General features: G+C 38.2%; 1 protein-coding gene across 4 annotated transcripts in view; it reads left to right on the top strand.

The window, feature by feature from the left end:
- Positions 1 to 4893: 4893 nt before the first annotated feature.
- LOC136880972 (gustatory and odorant receptor 24) overlaps positions 4894 to 22760 on the top strand; it is a 184929-nt gene continuing 167062 nt past the window's right edge. The window contains exons 1-2 of one of the 4 annotated variants that reach the window (XR_011017620.1): positions 4894 to 5057; positions 16288 to 16391. Coding sequence is in view for 3 of the 4 variants with exons in the window: in XM_067153542.2 (XP_067009643.1) it covers positions 9604 to 9711 (108 nt within the window). In the remaining variant the exon portion in view is untranslated. Of the gene's footprint in view, positions 5058 to 9603; positions 9712 to 16287; positions 16392 to 22760 lie in introns of those variants that run through there. The other 3 variants (XM_068225604.1, XM_068225605.1, XM_067153542.2) reach the window with 3 other exon arrangements.

Here is a 22760-nt window from a genome sequence, read left to right as displayed (position 1 = left end):
GCCCTCTCACACAATAATCAATATATTAAATCAGTTCTTAGATCACTCTAATTTATAACTCTAATCCCTCATTACCACAATACATTAACATCGCTTACTTATTTCATAATACGGTATTCTCATTTGACTCACGTCCTCCCTACCGCCTGCTTTTAAACCAAGCCACATGGCTACCGTATACTGTCATCTGTCCCCCTCCCCGATCGCGTGTACATTTTCATTGACGTCATATCATCACGCTGTCACCCCTCTTAATTTTTTGTTTACGATCTCAATAACACTTTCCGCTCTCTAAATCCCCCATATACGTTGATCAGATATTAATTTCCCTCTGTCCAATATCCCACACTCTTACATATATTCACCCCTCCGTAGTTCCACTGCCCTTTTCTACTTATCCCTTATATGTTGGCCCGGTGTTGTATGTTTTGTAGAAGTCGCTGAGATCGACCACTCTAGCGTGAAGATTAGTATACCTTGTGTCCCTGTGATTTTCCTATATCGCCTAGTATTGTATACATAATTTAATCACTCTCATTTGTCTAGGTGCTACGTCTTCTAATGAACTATTTCAAGTACTTTGAAACCATTTTGTGCGTCCACTGCACGATATATTTTACTCAATCTTCAAGTACTTCTCAATCAGAGAACATTGCGAACTCGATTGTTGTCCTGCTTTATCGGAATTGTGTGCGAGTGTCGAACTAGTGCAAATATAATAAAGTATTGTGTCTGGGTGAAATAACGAGCCCACATCAACTTCAAGAACAAGAGCGGTCCAACCCGTTGCCTACGTTATAATACAAGGCCTGGAAATAGAGCCCGTAAAACGCTATGGAAGTGGTTGCAATGAAGTTCAATACCGGGCCGCTAGGATCGCTATCTTGCCCCCTGTCTACCAGGTTAGCTTCTTTAAACGTGTTCATTAACTGAATTGGTTGTGAATGTATTATGTATTTGTCTGATGTTAACCCTTTCGCACTCAGTGCGCCGATCTATCGGCGCGAGAGGTTATGGCGAAAACGCTCACGGCGCCGATACATCGGCTCTGTCTTATTTACGGATTTTGGTCATTTGCGTAGCTGTTAAATCGTAACAGTTGATCGTGACGGTACATTAAAGCGTTGAATTTGCGTTTAACTCAACAGATATATCCACCAGCCCTACAAAATATTTTAATTTTGGACAAATGAAATCTGTTGACTGTGAATGTTTATGTTGTGGTTAATTGAAGTTGTTATTGCGTGGATCTGTTTTGATCGGCTTATGAATACAACAAGTTGATCTTGCTATGAGTTTTGTTTATAGTTTATTTCGTTTCTTTGGTATATCGTGTGTTCGATGTACTTCGTAAACTACAATTTTACTCCTTTTCATAACTCCATTGTTGCACGTGCTTGCGTCATCTTTTTATAGTAATGGCTAGGCCATATTCAAGGCCGAATGAGGCCGATATCCTTGAATTTTCAGATGATTTAGACAGTAATAATGACCTTCTTTTGCCGAAAGTGATTCCCGTTATGTGGGAAGTGACACGGTCGTTAGTGCTCACCGTGCATCGGACCGCGAGGCCCTGACGTTGATGACCGTTACATGTACACTGAATAACTTTGTGCAATGCTTCATGAGTGAATTGCAGCACACACATCATATTGATATCAAATTATTCAGAATTAAATGTTATTTCATTCACGTCTAAGAGTAAAGAAGGAAGACGCAACAATGTCTAATTTTTCTATCATTGAAAACAATAATTTATTTTTAAAAATTTATTTTCGAAATATAATAATTTTTGGGGGGTTAACCAATAACAATACGTTCAAGGAATAATCATTTCTGAAATGCTCATAGTTTCCTGTATTAGTGTGATTAATTTTATTTTAATGTGTGTTAAACTCTACGTGTTGAATTTTTGTAATTTGCTTTGGAAAATCACAAAAATTAGTCTTGAGTGTATGCGAGCAAACACCTGTATATAGGCTGAGTGCCAAAGGGTTAAGCATTCGCAGTTCCAGTCATGGTTTATTCACGAGAAATTAAAGGTAGTGAAATTTCGTTTCACAAGTTTCCGGTGAATGTTCAATGTTCGAAACATTATACAGAGGAAGTATTATGCATGAGATACGACTTCAAGCTGATCGAAGTAGGCCTCTGTTCCTAAGTTTTGATCCGAGTTACGTCATAAGAATCGGGCGATCCCAAAATTTGTCACTGGACTTTTTTTAAACTATGCTACCGTGACCGGCAATCATTTCAGAGGTATCTTCAAACTCAGAAATCTTAAATTAGGAAACCAACGAGGAAAATAATTTGCCCAACAAATTTCACGAAAATGAATGTAGCAAGAGCTAAAAATTTTGTATTTTCCCCTGAAACAATCTCTGGTTTGAAAAGTATGGAGGTGGTTTTGTCCCGAGAGCATAAAATACAGTTTAAAATAAGCCATTTGTTTTATGGAGCATTTTATTAAATTGTTCAATGCGCATAACGTCTGCAACACCTCACATGGGACATATTCAGGAACGAGAACAAACGAGCATCTTTTAACCGGGCGAGTTGGTCGTACGGTTAGGGGCGCGCGGCTGTGAGCTTGCATCCGGGAGATAGTGGGTTCGAATCCCACTGTCGGCAGCCCTGAAGATGGTTTTCCGTGGTTTCCCATTTTGACACCAGGCAAATGCTGGGGCTGTACCTTAATTAAGACCATGGCCGCTTCCTTCCAACTCCTAGGCCTTTCCTATCCCATCGTCGCCATAATACCTATCTGTGTCGGTGCGATGTAAAGTCATTAGCAAAAAAAAAGCATCTTTTAGTACTGAAGATGAACTCCTCAGTTGGTTAATTAATGATTTCCTGTCATATATTAAGAAACTTAAAATGCATTCAGAGAAAGTAAAAAAGAATAATGCGAGAAATATACCAGGCATAGATCTTGACTACCCAGTCCACTGTGGCCTGCGTAAAATACCTCATAAGAATACATTTGCATTATGCATTGACGAGGAACCTAACGAGCTATGACATCGAGCTCTTCTTCAGCTACCTAAGACGCCAAGCGGAATACAATGACATTATGGTTCGTGTGGCAAAAGAAAAAACAGACTGCAAAGGCTGTTTAGAACATATCTGTTCTCCAGCTACCTCAAAGTCCAACATTGTGTCTTATTCGTTTTCAAGATCGAGGAGTCCCCAGATACCGAAAATCATCGTCTGTGGCACTTCTGCAGTGAACGACGGAATTTGTCACCTCCGCTACGCAGTACTTGTCCCGAAGAGTGTTACTAAAAGGTGTACGTTTATTTTTTCGAAAGACATGTTCAACAGTGAAATTAAGTGTGGAAAGTGTAAAGGCGACAAACCACCTCTTTTTCTACTATGAAAATTTCTGAGACCTCTGTTAGACAACATTGCTTTGAGCCACATAAGTAGAAGGGAGAAAGTTTTTGAAACTTGATAAGAAGCCCCTCAGAAGGAAAGTTTACCGAGCTCGATAGCTGCAGTCGCTTAAGTGCGGCCAGTATGCAGTATTCGGGAGATAGTAGGTTCGAACCCCACTGTCGGCAGCCCTGAAAATGGTTTTCCGTGGTTTCCCATTTTCACACCAGGGAAATGCTGGGGCTGTACCTTAATCAAGGCCACGGTCGCTTCCTTCCCACTCCTTGCCCTTTCCTGTCCCATCGTCGCCATAAGACCTATCTGTGTCGGTGCGACGTAAAGCAACTAGCAAAAAGAAAAAAGAAGGAAAGTTTTGAAACTTCAATGACATATCCAAGCCAATGCAGCACCGCTCTATAAATAAAGTACTGTCAATACTTGCAAAAATATTCAGTTCTTTTTATTTAGGATATACTTTACTTATTGACATATACGGCCATGCGAATACAAGGGGGCAAGACCGCGATCCTAGCGGCTGAATGGTCAACTAGGAAGCAACCCGTTTCCACGAGTGCATTTCAGGGCCTTGTATTATAGCGTAGGCAACGCCACTACCACACCTTTCAAGTATAAAAAGAACTGTTCGTGTGATACAATTATTATTAATGGCGACTCCAACCACATCTTATTTGAATGTTCTCTATATGATAACCCCCTTAAAAAACTTATGACTATTCTCAAGCGACTCAAGCAGGTATTTCTAACCAGTGTTCCTTGTTTGCTCTGTAATCCTACCGTCGAGATTATTAGAGTTCTAAATTTGTTTCTGGATGAAGCCAATATCGTGTTATAATTCTGTCCGCAATATATGGTGAGATGCTTTCATGTTTTTGATGGTTCCATTTGAGTGATTCCTCATATCATTAGTGCATTCCTTGAGTGTGTTATTTCGGATTATCAGAGTGTAGATGAAGGGTAATATTAAAAGTCCAAGGAATGTTCTCAATCAATTGAGAGATAAGTTTATAATACTAGATGTAGGATCAAAAATTGAGAAGAGGTTATTTATCATTTTCAATTTATGGAATTTGAAGTTAATGAAGGTTTATTTGTTGGTGAGGGAATATTATATAAAAAAAATATAATAATTTATAATGGCAAATAAGATAAGAGTGGATGAAAATATAAAGAATAAAATTAATCAATTTATTGGTATTATTAAGTGTGATTGCAAAAACGGAAGTTTCTCGTATGAGAACAGTGTGCTGTAGCAAACTAGGGTTATTATGTGATATAGTGAAAAGTAGTGTTTGTGTAATCTACTTGCAAGATCAAACATAAATTCTTGAATTGAAGTTTTCATTTATACAAGTGTTATTACATGAGTAAGGGAGTATTGACTGGGTGAAATGTCGTAGACACAGGTCATAAGCACCGCAAGCAAGCGAGTATAAGAAGAAGAAGACAAATAGCCTATTGTTGACACAGTTATTAAATACTTAACTGTCAAAATAAATATTTTCCTTCTTACTGTATATGCATTACTATAGATATGTGATATCATCGCAAATATAGTAAAAAACCATGATTACAGCGGCTGTATGGTCTCGAATTATAGTGTCATGTCGGAAATACGGGATTTGTGTCGGTACTCGGAAGGTGTGCCACACTATTCGCAGAATGTATGCACATAGTTTATATTTCAGGATGCCAGTAAATTGTTCTTTTAAGTGATACAATAATATTCCTGGTGCACTTTTCAATATATTTCAGGTGGCTAGTATGGTATGCACTGTAGCTACAGATTTGCTTAAGGGTTATGGTAAGATATTTTGATCGTTCCAGTGCAAGGATAGGCCTGTAGCTATAGTGAAGACATTTGATGAAGATAGGGTTGGAAAATGATAGTTGAAATGAATAATGTCAAAGTGATTCACAGTCACTTCAGCACTCTGCTTAAGTACAAATAATCACGCGATGTAGGCGCGAGTCTGATAGAATTTCGAAACTAAATCAGACAAAAATCTTGGGCCATGGGTGCCAGATAAACGTTGGAACGCGAAAACTGTGGAGATGATTTTATGTGGAATGCCCGACAGACCTTTGTTCGGCATAAGGAATTGGACTTCTTTCAGGCCTGTGTGCATTAATTTAATTTTTATCTATTGGTCTGTTACGGTAAAGTTATCCGGTCTGCTCACTCTATACAACCTACCGTACGCTGAGCTAAGGTTTTAATCATCAATGATATGCATTTAGGGCGGTCGTCCAGGTGGCAGATTTCCCTATCAATGGTTTATCTCATATTTACATGTATTTATAATTATTTACCTATCATTTTCTTAAATATTTTCAACGAACTTGGAAATTGATCAAACATTTCCCTTGATAATTTATTCCAATCCCTTACTCCTCATCCCATCAATGAATATTTACCCCAATCTGTCCTCTTGAATTCCAACTTTATCTTCATACTATGATCTTTCCTATTTTTAAAAGTTCCAGGTGTGTGTGTGTGTGTGCGTGCGCGCGCGTGCGCGCGCATTAAAATGTCACTTGATTGAGATGGGTTGCTTCTGTTGAATGGCTCCCCACTCTGAGAAAGCAGAATTATTTTAATGGACATTTATTTAACTTAGAGAACAATCATTTTGTCAGTGAGCAATATTTCATATTTAAGTTAAAATTGATTTACAAAAAACTTGAAAGGCAATAGTGTTTCATGAAATGCAAAATTAGTTTAGATGTAACTGGAATATACTTTATATTCTGAGAACTGTAGAAATACATGATGTACCATAAGTGACTCTATACATCAGTGATATTCAAAGTGTGGTATGCGTACCACTAGGGGTACACAGGTTCATCTCAGGGATATGCAAATTTATCGTAGCTCGTAACTGTTTTCAGTGAGCACTTCAGAAAAGAGTTGAGCCATCTCATTTTCAATAAAATCTTGTTTTGACGTAGTGTCTTTGTCTACCGCTACGTAGAGTCCCCTTTCCGAACTATTAATTCTAAAATATGCGTCAGTTTGTTCCTCTCTTAAGTTCTTTACAAACTTGTATGAATAAATGTTAGGATGTGGAGACTCACATAACCCATCCCTATAAAGGGATTTCTGCATTCTGAAGTCAACACTCTTGTTGTTCATTTCGTGTTTGAGGATTAACTGACCCTACGCAGCCCTTCCTCATGGTCAAGAATTTTGGTTCCTCAATTTGAGTTCAAAGAAATAATCCCACCCATCCCATTTACTACGTATGTAAACATGCTTACTTATGCTGCATTGCTCTTTTAAGGAATAAAACCTATTTCAAAATCCACTCATTAACTTCAATTTATCTTCAGTAGCAGAGTATACAGTAAAATATTAACTGTTGCATTAATAAAAATACTCGTGTGTGTTTATATACATATTATTGGTAGGCAATGGAAACTTTGTAGTTCCACTCATGAGCAAATCACGTTTCTCCATCTGCCTTGTGAAGGCTTGCCGCATTGCCTGAGAAGGGAACAGAAAACTCCAATGGTAGAATAACTGGGCTCTCATTAAGCACTGAAAATGGCAGGAACAGTTCTTCGGCCATTACTCACCGCTCAGTTTTGGGCTTCTTCTGTAAGTTTACTCCGAAAGAATCATGAGATTTCCTTTGCCCAGTGACAATGCACAGTACATGATTGTTTTTATTGGGGAACAGGATGGTGTAGCGGTTAAGCTGCTTGCCTGTCATCCCGGCGACCGTGGTTTGTTTCTCGATGTGGAAAATTCCATGGTGTTGGGAAGGGCATGAGAACTTAAATCCCTGGCGTATAATCGTAATATACTCGCACTTCGGTGGAGGGGGGGAGGGGCGGACGAAAGTAAAACAATTGGATTTTGGGGGAACACCAACCAAAAGGTTTGAATACCACTGCTATACATGATCGAAAGCCCCACATTTATTTTCGCTAGTGGGTAGGGGCAGTAGAATAACACCCTGCCTATCCAAAAAGGTGACTAAAAGGGACCCCAGGAGCTCTTAACTTGGGAATGTGGGTTGGTGACTGCAGGGCCCTCAAATGAGTTCTGACATTGCTTCCATTGACTTGTGACTTGTACCAAGCTCCTCACTTTCATGTATCCTATCCGACCTCCCTTGGTTAACTCTTGTTCTTTTCTGATCCTGACGGTATTAGAGCACTCAAGGCCTAGGGAGACTTTCATTTTCATTCCTTTTGTGGCCCTTGTCTTTCTTTGGCTGGTGCATTCATTTTTTGAAGTGTTGGAATCCTTCCATTTTTTCCTCCCTGGTTAATATTATATGGAGGAAGGATGCGTAGGACCACCACCACCACAACCACCACCACTTACCCAGCGAGTGGCTGTGTGGTACTGGTCACATAGCTGTCAGCTTGCATTCGGGAGATAGTGGGTTCGAACCCCGAAGATGGTTTTCCATTATTTCCAAATTTCACATCAGGCAAATGCTGGGGCTGTACGTTAAAGAAGGCCATGGTCGCGTACTTACCACTCATAGCCCTTTCCTATCCCATCGTCACCATAATACCTATCTCTGTCAGTGCAACATTAAAAGAAAATAAGTGGGATTTACATGATACTTCAGCCTTGTTGATCTGGCATCTGGGTGGCATTTTTTGTGTTAAAACACTAAATGTGGATTGGTAGCGATTCGATTGTGGGTATTTTGTGTCTCCATCTATTTAAGGAATTTCTGACGTTAAGATCTGTTAAGGATGATATCTATCAAAGTCTCCTACATACAACATTAGGTAGTATTTTGTCAAAGGAACATGATCCAGCAAGGTTACTACAGGTGGTTCATGTTGTACCGGGAACCATGTATAGCTCCGCACATATTTGAGTTCAGCGTGAGGTACCCATCAACATGGCGAGGTATGAGCTGATTCAAGTTCAAAATGAGTGTAAGACCACGTCAAATGGGCATATGTCAGCAGCAGGCTTGCTCTGGCTGCAGTGATGACGTTGGCTCTGATCACATGCTTGACTCAAGGCCACAGTTTGGAAAGATCTCTACCTCCACAACCCACTGAGATGACAACAAGTGGGGTACACCACCTTGTAGCTGGTATTTATACCTCTCAAATACCAAGTTTCAGGAAAATCGCCGTAGTAATAAGAAAGTTATTAAGACAAGAAGGGACCATGCTTTTCATGTACCATGTGACTCATTCCTGGCCGGATTTGTATGTAAAGGAACAGGTAGCCAGGAGGAATTCAGTAAGTTTTCAGCCAGCCTTCACTCGCAGTGACCATGCTGGTCAGCTGGCAAGCACGTGATATACGCTGTGAAACTTGTGATATTACGGTGACTGCGAGTTCAAACCTGGAAATACAGGTCAAATCTAGTGCGTGACACATCTTAAAAATGAATATGGTTCTAAATGAACTTGAACAATATCTGTGATTCTCAAAGACTTTACCTTAGAGCATATTATTGAAGTCTCCAGTAGAGAGTTTATTTCATGTTCTACAAACACTTAAGACTTTTTCTTACGATTGAAATCTCAAGTCAAGGGATTTGTTTTATTTCCGTGTCTTATGAACACTTAGACATTTCCTGACATACATGGGGTTGTATTTCAAATACGAGTGTGTGTTAAGATATTTGAGCAATAATGAACTGTAAATCATGTGTTGTATGGTATTGTAATGTGAAATACACTAACTATTGCCTTGTGAATAGAATTAGTGCGGTCATAAATGAATGTGTGTTTCTTTTCGAAAGTGCATTTCATGAACTTAGCCTCAGAGCTACCAACTGTAATTGTTTTCCAGAGACAGTATTTAATTATTTAGGAAAATTTTTCCTTTATTTTCCAAGTAAAACTTTTAAGTTTAAACAGAAAGTGAACAATACTGCATCACGAAAGTAGTTTATTTATATAACTTTTACTTTGTAAAACTTGACATTTTACGTATTTGTGCATTACAAACTGTGTGACATATGTGACATACTTGTACAGTTTAGACAATGAAATAGAGTTCTCCAATACTTAAAAATTTTTCCAATATAACAGCTGAAATATGTAGGTCGCGTAAAGCCATAAAGTCAGTTGAACTTTCATGCATTTCGCATAGTCATCCTCTCTTACGTAAGTGAACGTGTGAAATCCTGACAGCGATCTAAATTAGCACTCATATTATGCCGCCACGGGTGAACTTACATCTTCTGGAACGTGATAACATCCAGGAAGCGTGGTCCTATGGTTCTCTGGTTTTGTGGTTCTGAGGGTCAGCGAGGGATCGTGCTGCATAGGGCCTATGGTGATGACAGCATTTCAGTATCAACATCTTCCAGCCTAGACATTCAGGTGATATAAACCCAGTGTTAATTTAAACGGTCACCTTTATCAGGTGAATTGCTTTAACAGTCTACAATTGACTTTCTTTCTGAAAAATGTGGAATGTAAAGCCAGTATAGTTTTAAGGATCGAGTGAAAAACCACAAACAATGAAATTGCACATATCTTAGAAAGACTTTTAGGGCAATAATTGTGCATCTATATTACAAGAATGAACTCTTAAACTTTACTTTCATTAATATTCAAAGTGATTATCAATTTCTTGCATTATTTTAACGTCAAGAAAAAACTTTATTATTGACACGGCATAAGCCCAAAAGCCTATACAGCATCATATCTAGAAGTACGGGCCGTGAAAGCATCAATGAAAACTTTATTATTCAAGTTTAATATTCAATCATATTAAAATACTTGTAGTATTTATGTCAATAAAGCTAGCCATTTTAAATTATAGGCTAATATTTATTCAAAAGATAGGCTCCTCTCTGTACATGCTCCAATTAACACTGCACACCCCTAGATACTTCTCATGCTCCATTAATTGCAGAACATTTACCGGTACAATATATATTCAACATTTTTAGTTCCGGCACTTCTATGGGGACTAAATAGCTATATACTTCAACAGAGATCGATGTCAAGAATGTATTCTGTTATCTTGCAGGTGTGTGGTTTGTTGTGCCATATTTGGGTGGATATGTAGCTCCGACTATAACAAATTTATACATGAATTCTCTTTATACTGTCTTCAGTGTGTTTGCCTTGTAGGGGTAAAATATTCATTTTGAAATCAGCAAGAAACTTAGACAAATATAGCTCTTAGCATAGTTGATAGTCTCTACAATAATTTGACAGATGTGAAGACTGTATCGTACAGTCTTTAGTGATGAGCTCTGATAAGAGTCCGGCATTCCTAACTGGAAATAAGTTACATGGTGGACTGATGGAATTACAACAGCGATATGTGATCCTGGGAGCATTTAAGCATTATTGTCAGCATCCTGTGTCGGCCAGTCATGTTACCTTTAAGCAACTATGTAGTAAGGCCCATTCCTTTTTTTTTTTTTTTTTTTTTTGAGAGAATAAGAAAGCTACTTAAGAGACATGTCTTCTCCAATGTTGGCAGCCCTGAAGATGGTTTTCTGTGATTTCCCATTTTCACACCAGGCAAATGTTGGGGCTGTACCTTAATTAAGGCCACAGCCGCTTTCTTTCCACTCCCAAGGAAGTGTCTCCCGTGATGACCCATATGCCGCCATCACAAATGTGGACTAAACTCTGCCATATTATCAGAATCTATAATACCAATAAGCGGGTAATTAATGAAGATGTAGTTACGATTCCTCCCATCATTGCAGAACACATCGTGTGATTTTTGCAATAAATAATGTTATAATGTTAATAATGTTAATAAATTATGTTATTGTATTTTACGTACTACTAATCACTTTTTGACAATTTTCGGAGACACCGAGGTGCTGGAATTTAGTCCCACAGGAGTTCCTTTACATGCTAGTAAATCTGCCAACATGAGGCTGACATATTTGAGCACCTTGAAATACCACCAGACTGAGCCAGGATCGAACCTGCCAAGTTGGGGTCAGAAGGCCAGTGCCTCAACCGTCTGAGCCACTCAGCCCGGCTGACTTTTGCAGATACGTCCATTTCTGGAAGATATGACCTCCTTTTCTGACGATAAAGCATGAGACAGAGGCTCACCACTTCTGTTTCACCTCTACTGCTTCATATTCCCAAAATTTGCCTTCCATAGAATGGAAATTATGGAGCTCACTTGTGCTGTGTAGGGACATGGCTCCAGGGTTGGATAAAATCCATGATCGAATGCTTAAGTATTTGAGTGACCGATATCTGTGTGATTTCATTTCCTCACATTATTATATAGAATATAGAGTGAAGGAGAGTTTCCAACTCATTGATATGAGGTAGTTGTAATATCAATTCCCAGACCAGGTAAAGATCCAAAGCTTCTGGATAGATATAGGTCAATGCGCATAACAAATGATCTCTGTAAGCTATTCCAATTGATGTCTTGTGTGATTTTGGTGGAGGGAGGTCTCCTGATTACCTTCCGATGTCGTTTTCGCTCTTATTGGTCTGTCACTTGTTAGACTGAAGAGTGCCATTCAGGAGGGCATTTTTTTGTACCAGTAGGAGCATTTGATCGCAGTATTCTTTGACCTCAAAAAGGCTTACAAGTTGTCCATTTCATGACCGTATCGATGTTTAATCAAGAAGTAAGTATAAATAACCACCTAATCGATACTTTATTATTGCCTCAGGCAAAATTGAATATAATTAAAACTTACAGGACATGTTTCGACCACTTAGTGGTCCTCTTCAGCTGTATAAATAAAGAACTGAGAAGAAAAAACATTATGACAATAAGCACAAATAAAAGTTCTTTGGAGACTTCTTTGATAAAAATGGAGGTCATCAGAATAGGACATCTTGCCTCTCGTTCTTGTGTGGAAAAGATGTTTATTCTGCGCTGTCTAGAGGGTCTGTCTTTGAGCGCGACCTGGTGAAGTAACGATGTGATACAGTCTCACAGTTCATGGTAAGCTCTGGTGAGATGGGAAGTAGAGTTTTATCGTCATCTAAAATAACATGTGAGGAGGGAGATTGGGCTTCTGCGATGTCGTGTTTGATTATATCTCTTGTTCGTCTAGTCTGTTTCATGTCTACCCATTCTAAGTATTTGCTAATATTCTCGTATAAGATGTTTTTATGCTCGTTGTTTTCGTTGAGATTCTCTTCACCGTTTTCCAATTTATCAAGAACGATGTGGATGTTTTCCAGGTTGTTCATAAGATTACCTTTATTTATCATACACATAATTTGAAGGTCCTGTTTTATATTGGTGAATTTGTGGTTGGACTCTTTCATATGGGATCCCATGGCAGAGAATATTTTGTATTTTTCAGCATTGAAGTGTTCTTGATATCTAATTAAGAAGTTCCTTCCAGATTGTCCCACGTAAATTTTTTTACATTGAGCACAAGTCAGCTTATAAATACCCGATTCCTGGAATTCGTCATCTTTAAGTTTATTAGCTTTATTGTGACTAAAGAATCTATGTTTCGTGTTGTTGTTTGTAGAGAAGGCTACTTTGGTATTGTGTTTCTTGAATAAGTTAGTGATTTCGTAAAGCTTTGGGTTATTAAAGGTGAATTTTACATATCCTTTTTCTTTTTCTGAATGCTGTTTAAGTTTAATTTGTTGTTGGTATTTGCATTTGGTGATGATTTTATTGATGAATTTCAAACTGAAACCATTATGTAGAGCCTGTTGACGAATGAAAGAAAGTTCCTTTTTTCTGTCTGTTTCTGTTAGTGGAATTTCAAAGGCTCTAACAGAAACAGACAGAAAAAAGGAACTTTCTTTCATTCGTCAACAGGCTCTACATAATGGTTTCAGTTTGAAATTCATCAATAAAATCACCACCAAATGCAAATACCAACAACAAATTAAAAAACAGCATTCAGAAAAAGAAAAAGGATATGTAAAATTCACCTTTAATAACCCAAAGCTTTATGAAATCACCAACTTATTCAAGAAACACAATACCAAAGTAGCCTTCTCTATAAACAACAACACGAAACATAGATTCTTTAGTCACAATAAAGCTAATAAACTTAAAGATGACGAATTCCAGGAATCGGGTATTTATAAGCTGACTTGTGCTCAATGTAAAAAAATTTACGTGGGACAATCTGGAAGGAACTTCTTAATTAGATATCAAGAACACTTGAATGCTGAAAAATACAAAAGATTCTCTGCCATGGGATCCCATATGAAAGAGTCCAACCACAAATTCACCAATATAAAACAGGACCTTCAAATTATGTGTATGATAAATAAAGGCAATCTTATGAACAACCTGGAAAACATCCACATCGTTCTTGATAAATTGGAAAACGGTGAAGAGAATCTCAACGAAAACAACGAGCATAAAAACATCTTATACGAGAATATTAGCAAATACTTAGAATGGGTAGACATGAAACAGACTAGACGAACAAGAGATATAATCAAACACGACATCGCAGAAGCCCAATCTCCCTCCTCACATGTTATTTTAGATGACGATAAAACTCTACTTCCCATCTCACCAGAGCTTACCATGAACTGTGAGACTGTATCACATCGTTACTTCACCAGGTCGCGCTCAAAGACAGACCCTCTAGACAGCGCAGAATAAACATCTTTTCCAAACAAGAACGAGAGGCAAGATGTCCTATTCTGATGACCTCCATTTTTATCAAAAAAGTCTCCAAAGAACTTTTATTTGTGCTTATTGTCATAATGTTTTTTCTTCTCAGTTCTTTATTTATACAGGTGAAGAGGACCACTAAGTGGTCGAAACATGTCCTGTAAGTTTTAATTATATTCAGCTTTGCCTGAGGCAATAATAAAGTATCGATTAGGTGGTTATTTATACTTACTTCTCGAAAAGGCTTACGATACGACCTGGGGCTATGTGATAATCTCCACTATGCACCATTGGGAATTCTGCTGATTTTTATTAAGACTTGGTATTTTGAGTCCAAGTAGTGAGGGCATATTCTCAATATTGTGTTCATTAAAAGGGAATACCACAGGGATCTGTACAGAGTTTCGCACTGTTCACTATCGCTGTCAACAGCATGATTGTCACTGCTGGGCCCGCCGTCATTCCATTGCTGTGTAGACAATTTGGTTGTACATTTCAGCTCAGGAATGATGGCATTTGCTGATAGACAGCTGCAGTAAGCAAGTCAACAGGTAGACCGTACAATATGGTTTTCGGTTTTCAGCAGTGAAACCTCAGTTCTTCACTTTTGTTGACATCGGCCTGTACATTTTGACCTGGAGCTCCACTTGCAAAACACTCTCCTACCAGTGGTAGACACTTGCAGGTTTCTAGGACTCCATTTTGATAAGAGACTAATGTGGCAGCCCTATATCCATCAGCTAAAGATTGCCTGCATGAAGAGATTTAACATGCTTATGTTTCTTAGCGGCACTTTGTGGGGGCCTGACCATAGGGTGTTGCTAGGCTTTTACATGGCTGTGTTTCTTTCCCATATTGACTATGGTAGCGTGGTGTGTAGTTCAGCTGGACCTTTTATAGGGAATAGTATACATCATAGTGGAGTTAGCTTGGCAACCGGAGCTTTCCGTACTAGCCCGATTCCCAGCCTGCTCGGTGAATTGGGAGTTCCATTTTTACGAAAAAGATGGCAACAGATGCTCCTTAACACCCTGCCAAAATTTGTGTAATATTACATCATCCAAGCTATCAATACCTCTTAGATATCCAATTCCACTACAGGTATGAAAACTGGATGAGAGTTTTGTCACGAGTTAGATGTGAGATGGTTGTACCTCTGTGGCTGATTCTGCAACTGAAAATATGGCTAGATCTACTTCGTAGACCTAAGGTGAACAGAGATGTCTCTGTTAAGCACTTTGTTCCATGACTTTGTTCACCAGTATTCGAACGTGTGATTTTTCTTCACAGATGGTTCTAACATAGGAGAGAATGTTGGATGATCATTCATTTCCAAACATGTCAACACCAAAATCTCGCTACTGATTGTCTGTAGCATACATACTGGAGAGGTCTTCACAAACTTAGAAGAAGCTATAAGAAAAGCAGTACTTTTATTACCTATATCTATGAATGTACCTGCTAGAATGCTTCTTCTCAGCTACTGTATGCTGAACCAGCTTGGCGTCCTGGGAATCGGAGTGGCTAACTATGTGAACTCTCAATAAGCTGAGAGCAATTAAGAAAACTCTCTGTGGCAGTCCTCTTTCTAGCCTTCAAGGAAAGAGGCCATAATTTTGTGTAGGTTGAGGATAGGTTCTGGAAGATCTATGCACTGTTACATCCAGAATTCCATGGTTGAATATGTAATTTATGTTTCTTTTTGTTTCCATTGAGTTTGTTAAAAGAGGATGGCTGCAAAGTTGTACTTCCTCTTAAAAGAACAATAACAGACATACTTTTAAAATTCTGGCTAAAGTACAGACAAAACTATTTTATTTACATAGATATTTAAAGTTGTCTATTGTAACCAAAGAAGGATGCATTGGTTTTGCACCTAAACTTGTTCCTTATATACTAATAAATACATCTAACAGCATTTAGAAATGGTTATAAGTAAATTTTACCTGGACAGATCATTCACCAGAATCAGGAATCGAAGTGGCTAGATGTCCAAACTCCCAAGAAGCTGAGAGCAATTAATAGGACATTCTGTCTGCTCCAAAGTTGATCACGATGCCACTTACAGCAATTTAGCATTTATTAGAATTGAGTATGGGTGGAATAGTATCGCACCTTTACTTTATCTTGAATGTTCTTGGGACATCCATCAGCATTTCAAAGCATTGTAAGTAAAATGAGACAGCTAAGATATCGTTGAAGTGATGTAGGTTTTGTTCCTAATTCATTGAATATTTGTTTCATAAATGAAAATGTCCACCTATGCCAATGGAATTGCCTTTTACATATTAATTCCATATAGATATAAGTAGTGAATTGTTATCTTTCATATTCTTGTTTCTTGTTTTTAGGTAAATTAGTTCCTTCATCATGGTCCTTCATCCTTTGATACGCTATAAGAAGATACCCATCACATGTTTGATAATCTCTGGAGTTATACTAGGAACCTATGTAGGTATGCAATACAATTTTGATTGATTTATTTATTTAATAATATGGTGATTATAACAACAAATTTATAAGTCCAGGTCAAAGTTTTTCAGCCACTCTACAGCACTTTCTGAAAGATGTAACAGGTTGCTACAGTTTTGATAATTTTGTATTATGATCAAAATGGGTACCAATACTAGTGTCATCACTCGTTGAGTTTGTGTGCTACCACTGCACGGCACTAGTGTAGGCTTCAGCAGCTAATCATACCACTTCCCACTGTCGGTTCTTGTATTTAACCAAATGTAATACTGTACTTTAGATGCTTAAATACTAAGTTCATGAACTTTCTGATAAAGAAGCCGTTATCAAAAAATTTTCATCACCCCTGATTTTCCCTGAAAGCCTTTAGAAAGAAATACATAAGAAAATGGAAATTATGAATAGTGGCCGGTTCAGGATGTTTTGGAACAGAATAGAACAGGACATTCTGCTTTAAAATAACTTTACGTTCCTATGAACTGTATATTATGAAAATAGGTTCTGTTTTAACAGTATTGATGTCCAGAGTAACCAAAAGCTGGGTGCAGCACTGTTTAATCAGCTGAATTTGGGTTCACATAGTTTGACTTACTGTACAAATTTTATGAATGTCTGGAAAGCAAATTCTTCCATGAGATTGTGAGGTAGCAAGTTGAAGAGTGGATGTGTTCCATATCTCTACATGCTGGTGTGATATTTATCTGCCTACCAGATGTGCTTATCAGTGAGAAATAATACAGTACACTCCGTTCCCATAAACAAGTAGTTGTACGTCCAGTCTGTCACAACAAGCTCCTTTGACTGTGCACTGCCCTGGGAAAATGCCCTAGAAACTGTCAATGAACTTCAGGTAGGTCCACTAGCTAGCTGTGTTCTTTTTTTACAGCAAAATTGATCATGAAACAAGAAAACACTTTTAAAGAAAATTGTTTACTTCAAATTCAGAACACATGCAAGAGATTATACACAGAAATGGATTAAAATAAAATACCATTAGCAGGTGTCTGCTACTTTTGAAAGTTTGAGAAGAGACTTAACACTGGGTTTACCTCAGCGGTCAAAATGACCATTTTCAGTTTTGTTTTCTCTATCACTCTCATTATACGGTTAGAACATACAAACGCTTTGGTGGCTTTTATTGATATTAAGTGTACTTTTCGGCATATAGCTTCAAAAACCCGTAACTCCTTTCTAGTTAGCGGTATGAGTTCATATACCTACTTTTACCGGACGGTCATTTTGACCGGTATTGCAGTAGCTACCCCGTCACTTTTGTGGCATTCATTTAGAACGGGATATTACTCTAACAAGCTGTTACAGTGTACTTTATTACCGTAGTATCGAATAGAATTTATTGTTGTGCTGCAATGGGACAGCTGTTGGCTCTTTTCAAACAATGCTACAAGTATACTGACAAGAAAATATAGTCAGTATTTGTTCAGTAATGAAAGGTGTGCAATCGTAACGAGCAGTCATTTGCCATTTTCACTCGTTACAAAATTCAAACTCGATTTCCCGATTGTTTGTAATTACCCGGAAGAAACATGTTCTCGCGTAATCTGAAAATGGATGCCGAAATTCTGAAGCATAAGCATATAATTTCCCCATCACAATCAAGCGATGAAGCTGGGACTGATTTAGCCCTCGATAATTTCGAAGAGGTGTATAAATTGACAAACGGAAATAGTTTGGAGAGTGATTCTAGTTGCGTCGAGCCTACAGAATTTCCATGAGAACATGAAATCACACAGCAGCCTTCGACCTCAAAGGTTAGGGAACTACTCGCCAAATGGCGACGCACGCACACTAGCAAAGCAGCTGATGACAATGGTAAGCCTATTTGAAGTTAAACACTTTGTACTTACGTAATTCTGTGTACAGTGTAAGTTTGGTATTATATTTTGCAGATGAAGGAAACACTAAGGAAGATAAAGAAATTACTAGCAAGGAGCACGATATCAACTACAGAAGGCCGAGCATACGCTGTGGTATGTCAACATATGGGCGTGGTCAGCACATGATGGTCGGCGAGGAAAAAGTCGCTTTGGATGGAACAGTGTGGACTCTTGTTGATCTACAAAGCCTGCCAGGCCATCGAGGACAGTAAAATATACTGAGGGAAGGCAGAGGTCCTACAGGACATGCAAACACCACATTGAAGGAACTTCTGCCACTACAGCTTGTCGTCATTTTATTGACGAATCCAAGCTGCGCCAGATCGAATGATATACTGCGGTTGGAGCCCACGAAGTTCTGAACAATCCTAAATGTACACTTTGTTTGGAAGAATTGGACGCTGTCATTGGTATTTTATACGCACGCGGAACTTATGAAGCTGGCACGAACATTCTCGATCTGTGGTCACAGAAGTGGGGGTCCTGGAATTTTCTCCCAAACTATGGCACGAAACCGTTTCCCGGATATCATGAGGTTTCTTCGATTCGATGAAAAATCTACCAGCAGGGATCACCTGAAAATTGATAGATTGGCGCTTGTATCTGTTGTGCAGGACAAGTTTATACCTAATTTTACTATTTGCTTCAGACCAAGTGAGAACATTACCGTGGATGAACAGCTCTTTCCATCGAAAGCTGCCCATTTATGCAGTATATGGCCAATAAACCAGAAAAGTTTGGTATGAAATTTTGGTTGGCTGTCTATGTGGAAGCCAAGTATGTTGTAAACGGTTTTCCCCATCTTGGAAAAGATGAAACCAAACCCTGAGTGAACACGTAGTATTGCGTCTTGCTGAGTTTTTCATCAATCAGGGAAGAAGTGTGCAAAGGGAACAAAACTATTGAAAGGTGTGCAATCTGTAGAAAACTGGTCTGTGGTTAAGTTCACTTCAAAGGTGACTGTGCAAAGTGTGTGTGTACAGTGCAACAAATAAGTTGAAAATCAGAAAGTGACATTCACGTAGATATGTATCTAATGTAAGCTAAAGTGTGTAAGAAGAACATTCTGCCTTACTAGTGTACTTATTTGTTTATTTATTTTATTCATAATAGTGTTTACAAGTCATGCATGATAAAAATTAAATTATGGTTTATGATGTTTTTATACTCAATTCGAACCTTTTCCTGGCACCAATATCCTCAAGAAACGAATACGTGCCACTATCGGTCAAAATGACCGCTTCAGTAAAATTAGGTAGAAAGAATGTTTGGTAATCCTGGTGTTAATAGATTTCCAAGCTTGAACGTGGATTTCCTTTACCCTGAAGAGAAGTAGACACTTCAAGTAATGAAATACCAATTTAGGGATATCAATTGTGTGTGGTGCAATGGCCAGCATCTGTCACTTCAACTGAAAGTTTGTCAGTCGAATCTAGACAGTTGTAAAAGATATCATCCCATATTGAAGTTGATGGATCGAGATTTTTCTGAAATTTTCATTTCAGTTTGAAGAAGAAGAAAAAAACACGTTGTAAACACTTTTAGAGGGACAGGTTAGGAAAACTCATGTTTGTTGATTTCTGTAAGTACCGAGTAATGATTTCTTACCTTCCTGTCATAGGGAACGATCACAAAATGTACACTTAATAAATTCAGAGGAATACTTAACCAGCTGTGAAACTGTGCAAGAAACACTGACCAATACCATGCCGAGGGCTGTACACTAAGAGCGGAATCTTTGTCCTAGTTTTTCATCTCTGATTAGCTTATAAAAATGTTTATATTGAACTTTTTATCTTTTGACTATTGGCTGCAGTGGTGTCGCTACCGGCATGCTAGCTGGCCATTGTCTTCGGAATGTGCGGTATCCAACTGATGAGCCATGCTGCACTGGGGCAAAACACTGGCAATTTTTGACAATTGAGTTTCCTGAATTTTTTTTAGCTATCTCAATCAAAAGCCATATTTTTGGTTATGCTAGCCTGGGAGGGCATATATAGCAAGTGGAAATGTAATTCTCCCCTAGTATGTCGGAACTGCACTTGTGTTTATCACAGGATAGCTTGCAGCGTGCTAATCTTGGGAAGGTGCGGTATCCACCTTGGAGCCCATGCCACACTGGGGCGAAACACTGATAATTTTTGATGATTGAATTTTCTGAATTTTATTTAATTTCAAAATTTGTTTGATTTATCATTCATACAGCAATGATTAAAGAGTAATCTGGAAGTGTTGTTAGTTGTTCTGAAGGTTAAATTGACTTTGTGAGTTTTTAAAATGTTCGTTACTTGGAAAATGTTTTCTTTATTAAATGTGAACAAGACATATTTGCTTTTATCCTCTTTTTTACGTTGTCTGGTTAGGGTGGAAGGCAGTTTATTCGTGACTTTATTATTAATTTTCTCAGTGAAGTTCTTGTTATATTCTTTGTTGAGAGCTATATTGTACCGGTAACGGCGGTACAAAACTAAGTCCCCGTAATGGAAATTTAAAAACTTATGCGTTACGCTCCAGACCAGTAGCGAAAGACTGACTGAACAGCGAGCAACAGCTGTGTGCGTGTGATGTAGAACGAGTGACGTCACACGCCTGCCTCACCGCAAAACACAGAGCCTAGACTAGTGTGGAATGTTCCTCGAGTTTCTATGGATAATAACTTTCCCCACAATAATAATTAGATAAAATTAATCACATCATTGTGTAGCCCAGTCCTTTATCTACGTTCCTGCAAAGTTTCACTTAGATCCGACATGAGACGACGAAGTTATGGAATGAGATGTGAAGGCATATATCGGATATAAATACAGTACTGCTTCGCTTAGCAGATGAGTGTGTGACCAGTGTGTGTATGTGCACACATGGCAGTGGAATTCGTGCAGTCGGTTCGCGAGGACCGCGATATAGCGTGAAGCGGCCGTCATACTTCGAGTCCGTGGACTTTAACTCAATCGTGACGAGTATGAACTTGTACGAGTTTCTTTAAACTGTGAGTGATAAACTTCTGCTCCAACGGGGCGTGATATAAACTGTGCTTCATCTGAACATCATCAAGTGACTGTTTATTCTGCACGAGTGCCTAAGACTTGTGAATATTTTTCAAGTACTCGTAATTTAAAGTGTAATGTTGTGGACAGGATTTGGAACAGTTTGCTCCTTACAAAGTACTGAATACTTCAAGTTAACGAGACTGTGCTTTAATTCAGAATTACTCAAATTGCAAGCATGACTACATCACTAATTTACCATTTCATGAACTGTGTAAATATTTGAAGGTAATGAACGGTAGGCTGTGTATGTGAACTGTGCATTTCAATTCTATTAAGAACTATACATTTCAATTCTACGAACATTCAGCTGTGCGTTTCGATTCTATGAATAGTCGAACCGAGGACTGTTAATACATGATTAATTTTGTTTTATTTTTATTTCATGTCATTACCAATGCGTGAACAAGTCTGAATTCACAAGTGAAACATCCTTATTTTTTCCAGTGCAATTGATTACATTGAATGGTGCTTCAAACTAAGAACTAAGTCGTGTGGCATAACTTCACATTATGCCAAGTGCCACAAACTTTAAGTGACTATTTTGAAATTCGACGATAAGTTTCGAGTAGATTTTCATTTTATGAGTGTTAAACTTATATGCTCATTCGAAAGCAGTTTTTGCATCAACTCGCCCCAAGGCTTAACGGTGTTCATTCACGTTTATCATTTACATCGCCCTTCATCAGCACCGTATGGATCTTCTAGACGTCGAATGGATCTTCTAGAACTTCCATCGAGGGAGGAATGGTGGTCCACTGGTATGGGAAAGAGAGGAGCTGTCGGAATCCAAGGATATCGCCAACCCTAGGGCGAGAAACACTTTCTACTGTGTCTTCTGTACAAAGGTGACATGATTTTGAACTCATTAATAAACTCAGAAAAAAAATTTGAAATATTTTCTCTAAAAACAAACCCTCTCCCTCTGTATGCACTTCAACAGATTGGTACACGCCCTGCGTTTCTCGTGCTCACCGAAGTACCACATTTACTGTTACAATATATTTAATGATATTCAATTCTTTTTTAAGGTCTTCATCAGATAGAGGGATATTATAAGCTCTGTATTATATATTCTTTTCTACACATTAACTTTTCACTAGTCTGGCTTTATTATGAGTTCACAGAAACGTCCCATATAACATAAGGCAAGACTTAATCTTCAAATACCAAAGGCTGCATTTTAATGTCAGCTTCTAAGAACAACAAATCTGGTTCACTTCAAGAAGAACGTACATCAATGCTGCATCATATAACCTTCAGAAGACATTTTCAAATGACACGAACTTGTCGTTTTAGCCTCAATATAGTTTTAGCTTAATGTTCTGCTCTATGATACCTTTTGTTTTTATTTTTAAATCTTTCAAGTTTTAGCTGATGCTGTTCAATATTCCATGACAAAACATATAAGTT

This window comes from Anabrus simplex, chromosome 1 (assembly GCF_040414725.1).
Source record: "Anabrus simplex isolate iqAnaSimp1 chromosome 1, ASM4041472v1, whole genome shotgun sequence".
Lineage (NCBI taxonomy): Eukaryota > Metazoa > Arthropoda > Insecta > Orthoptera > Tettigoniidae > Anabrus > Anabrus simplex.
This window is presented reverse-complemented; position numbering and strand designations above follow the sequence as displayed.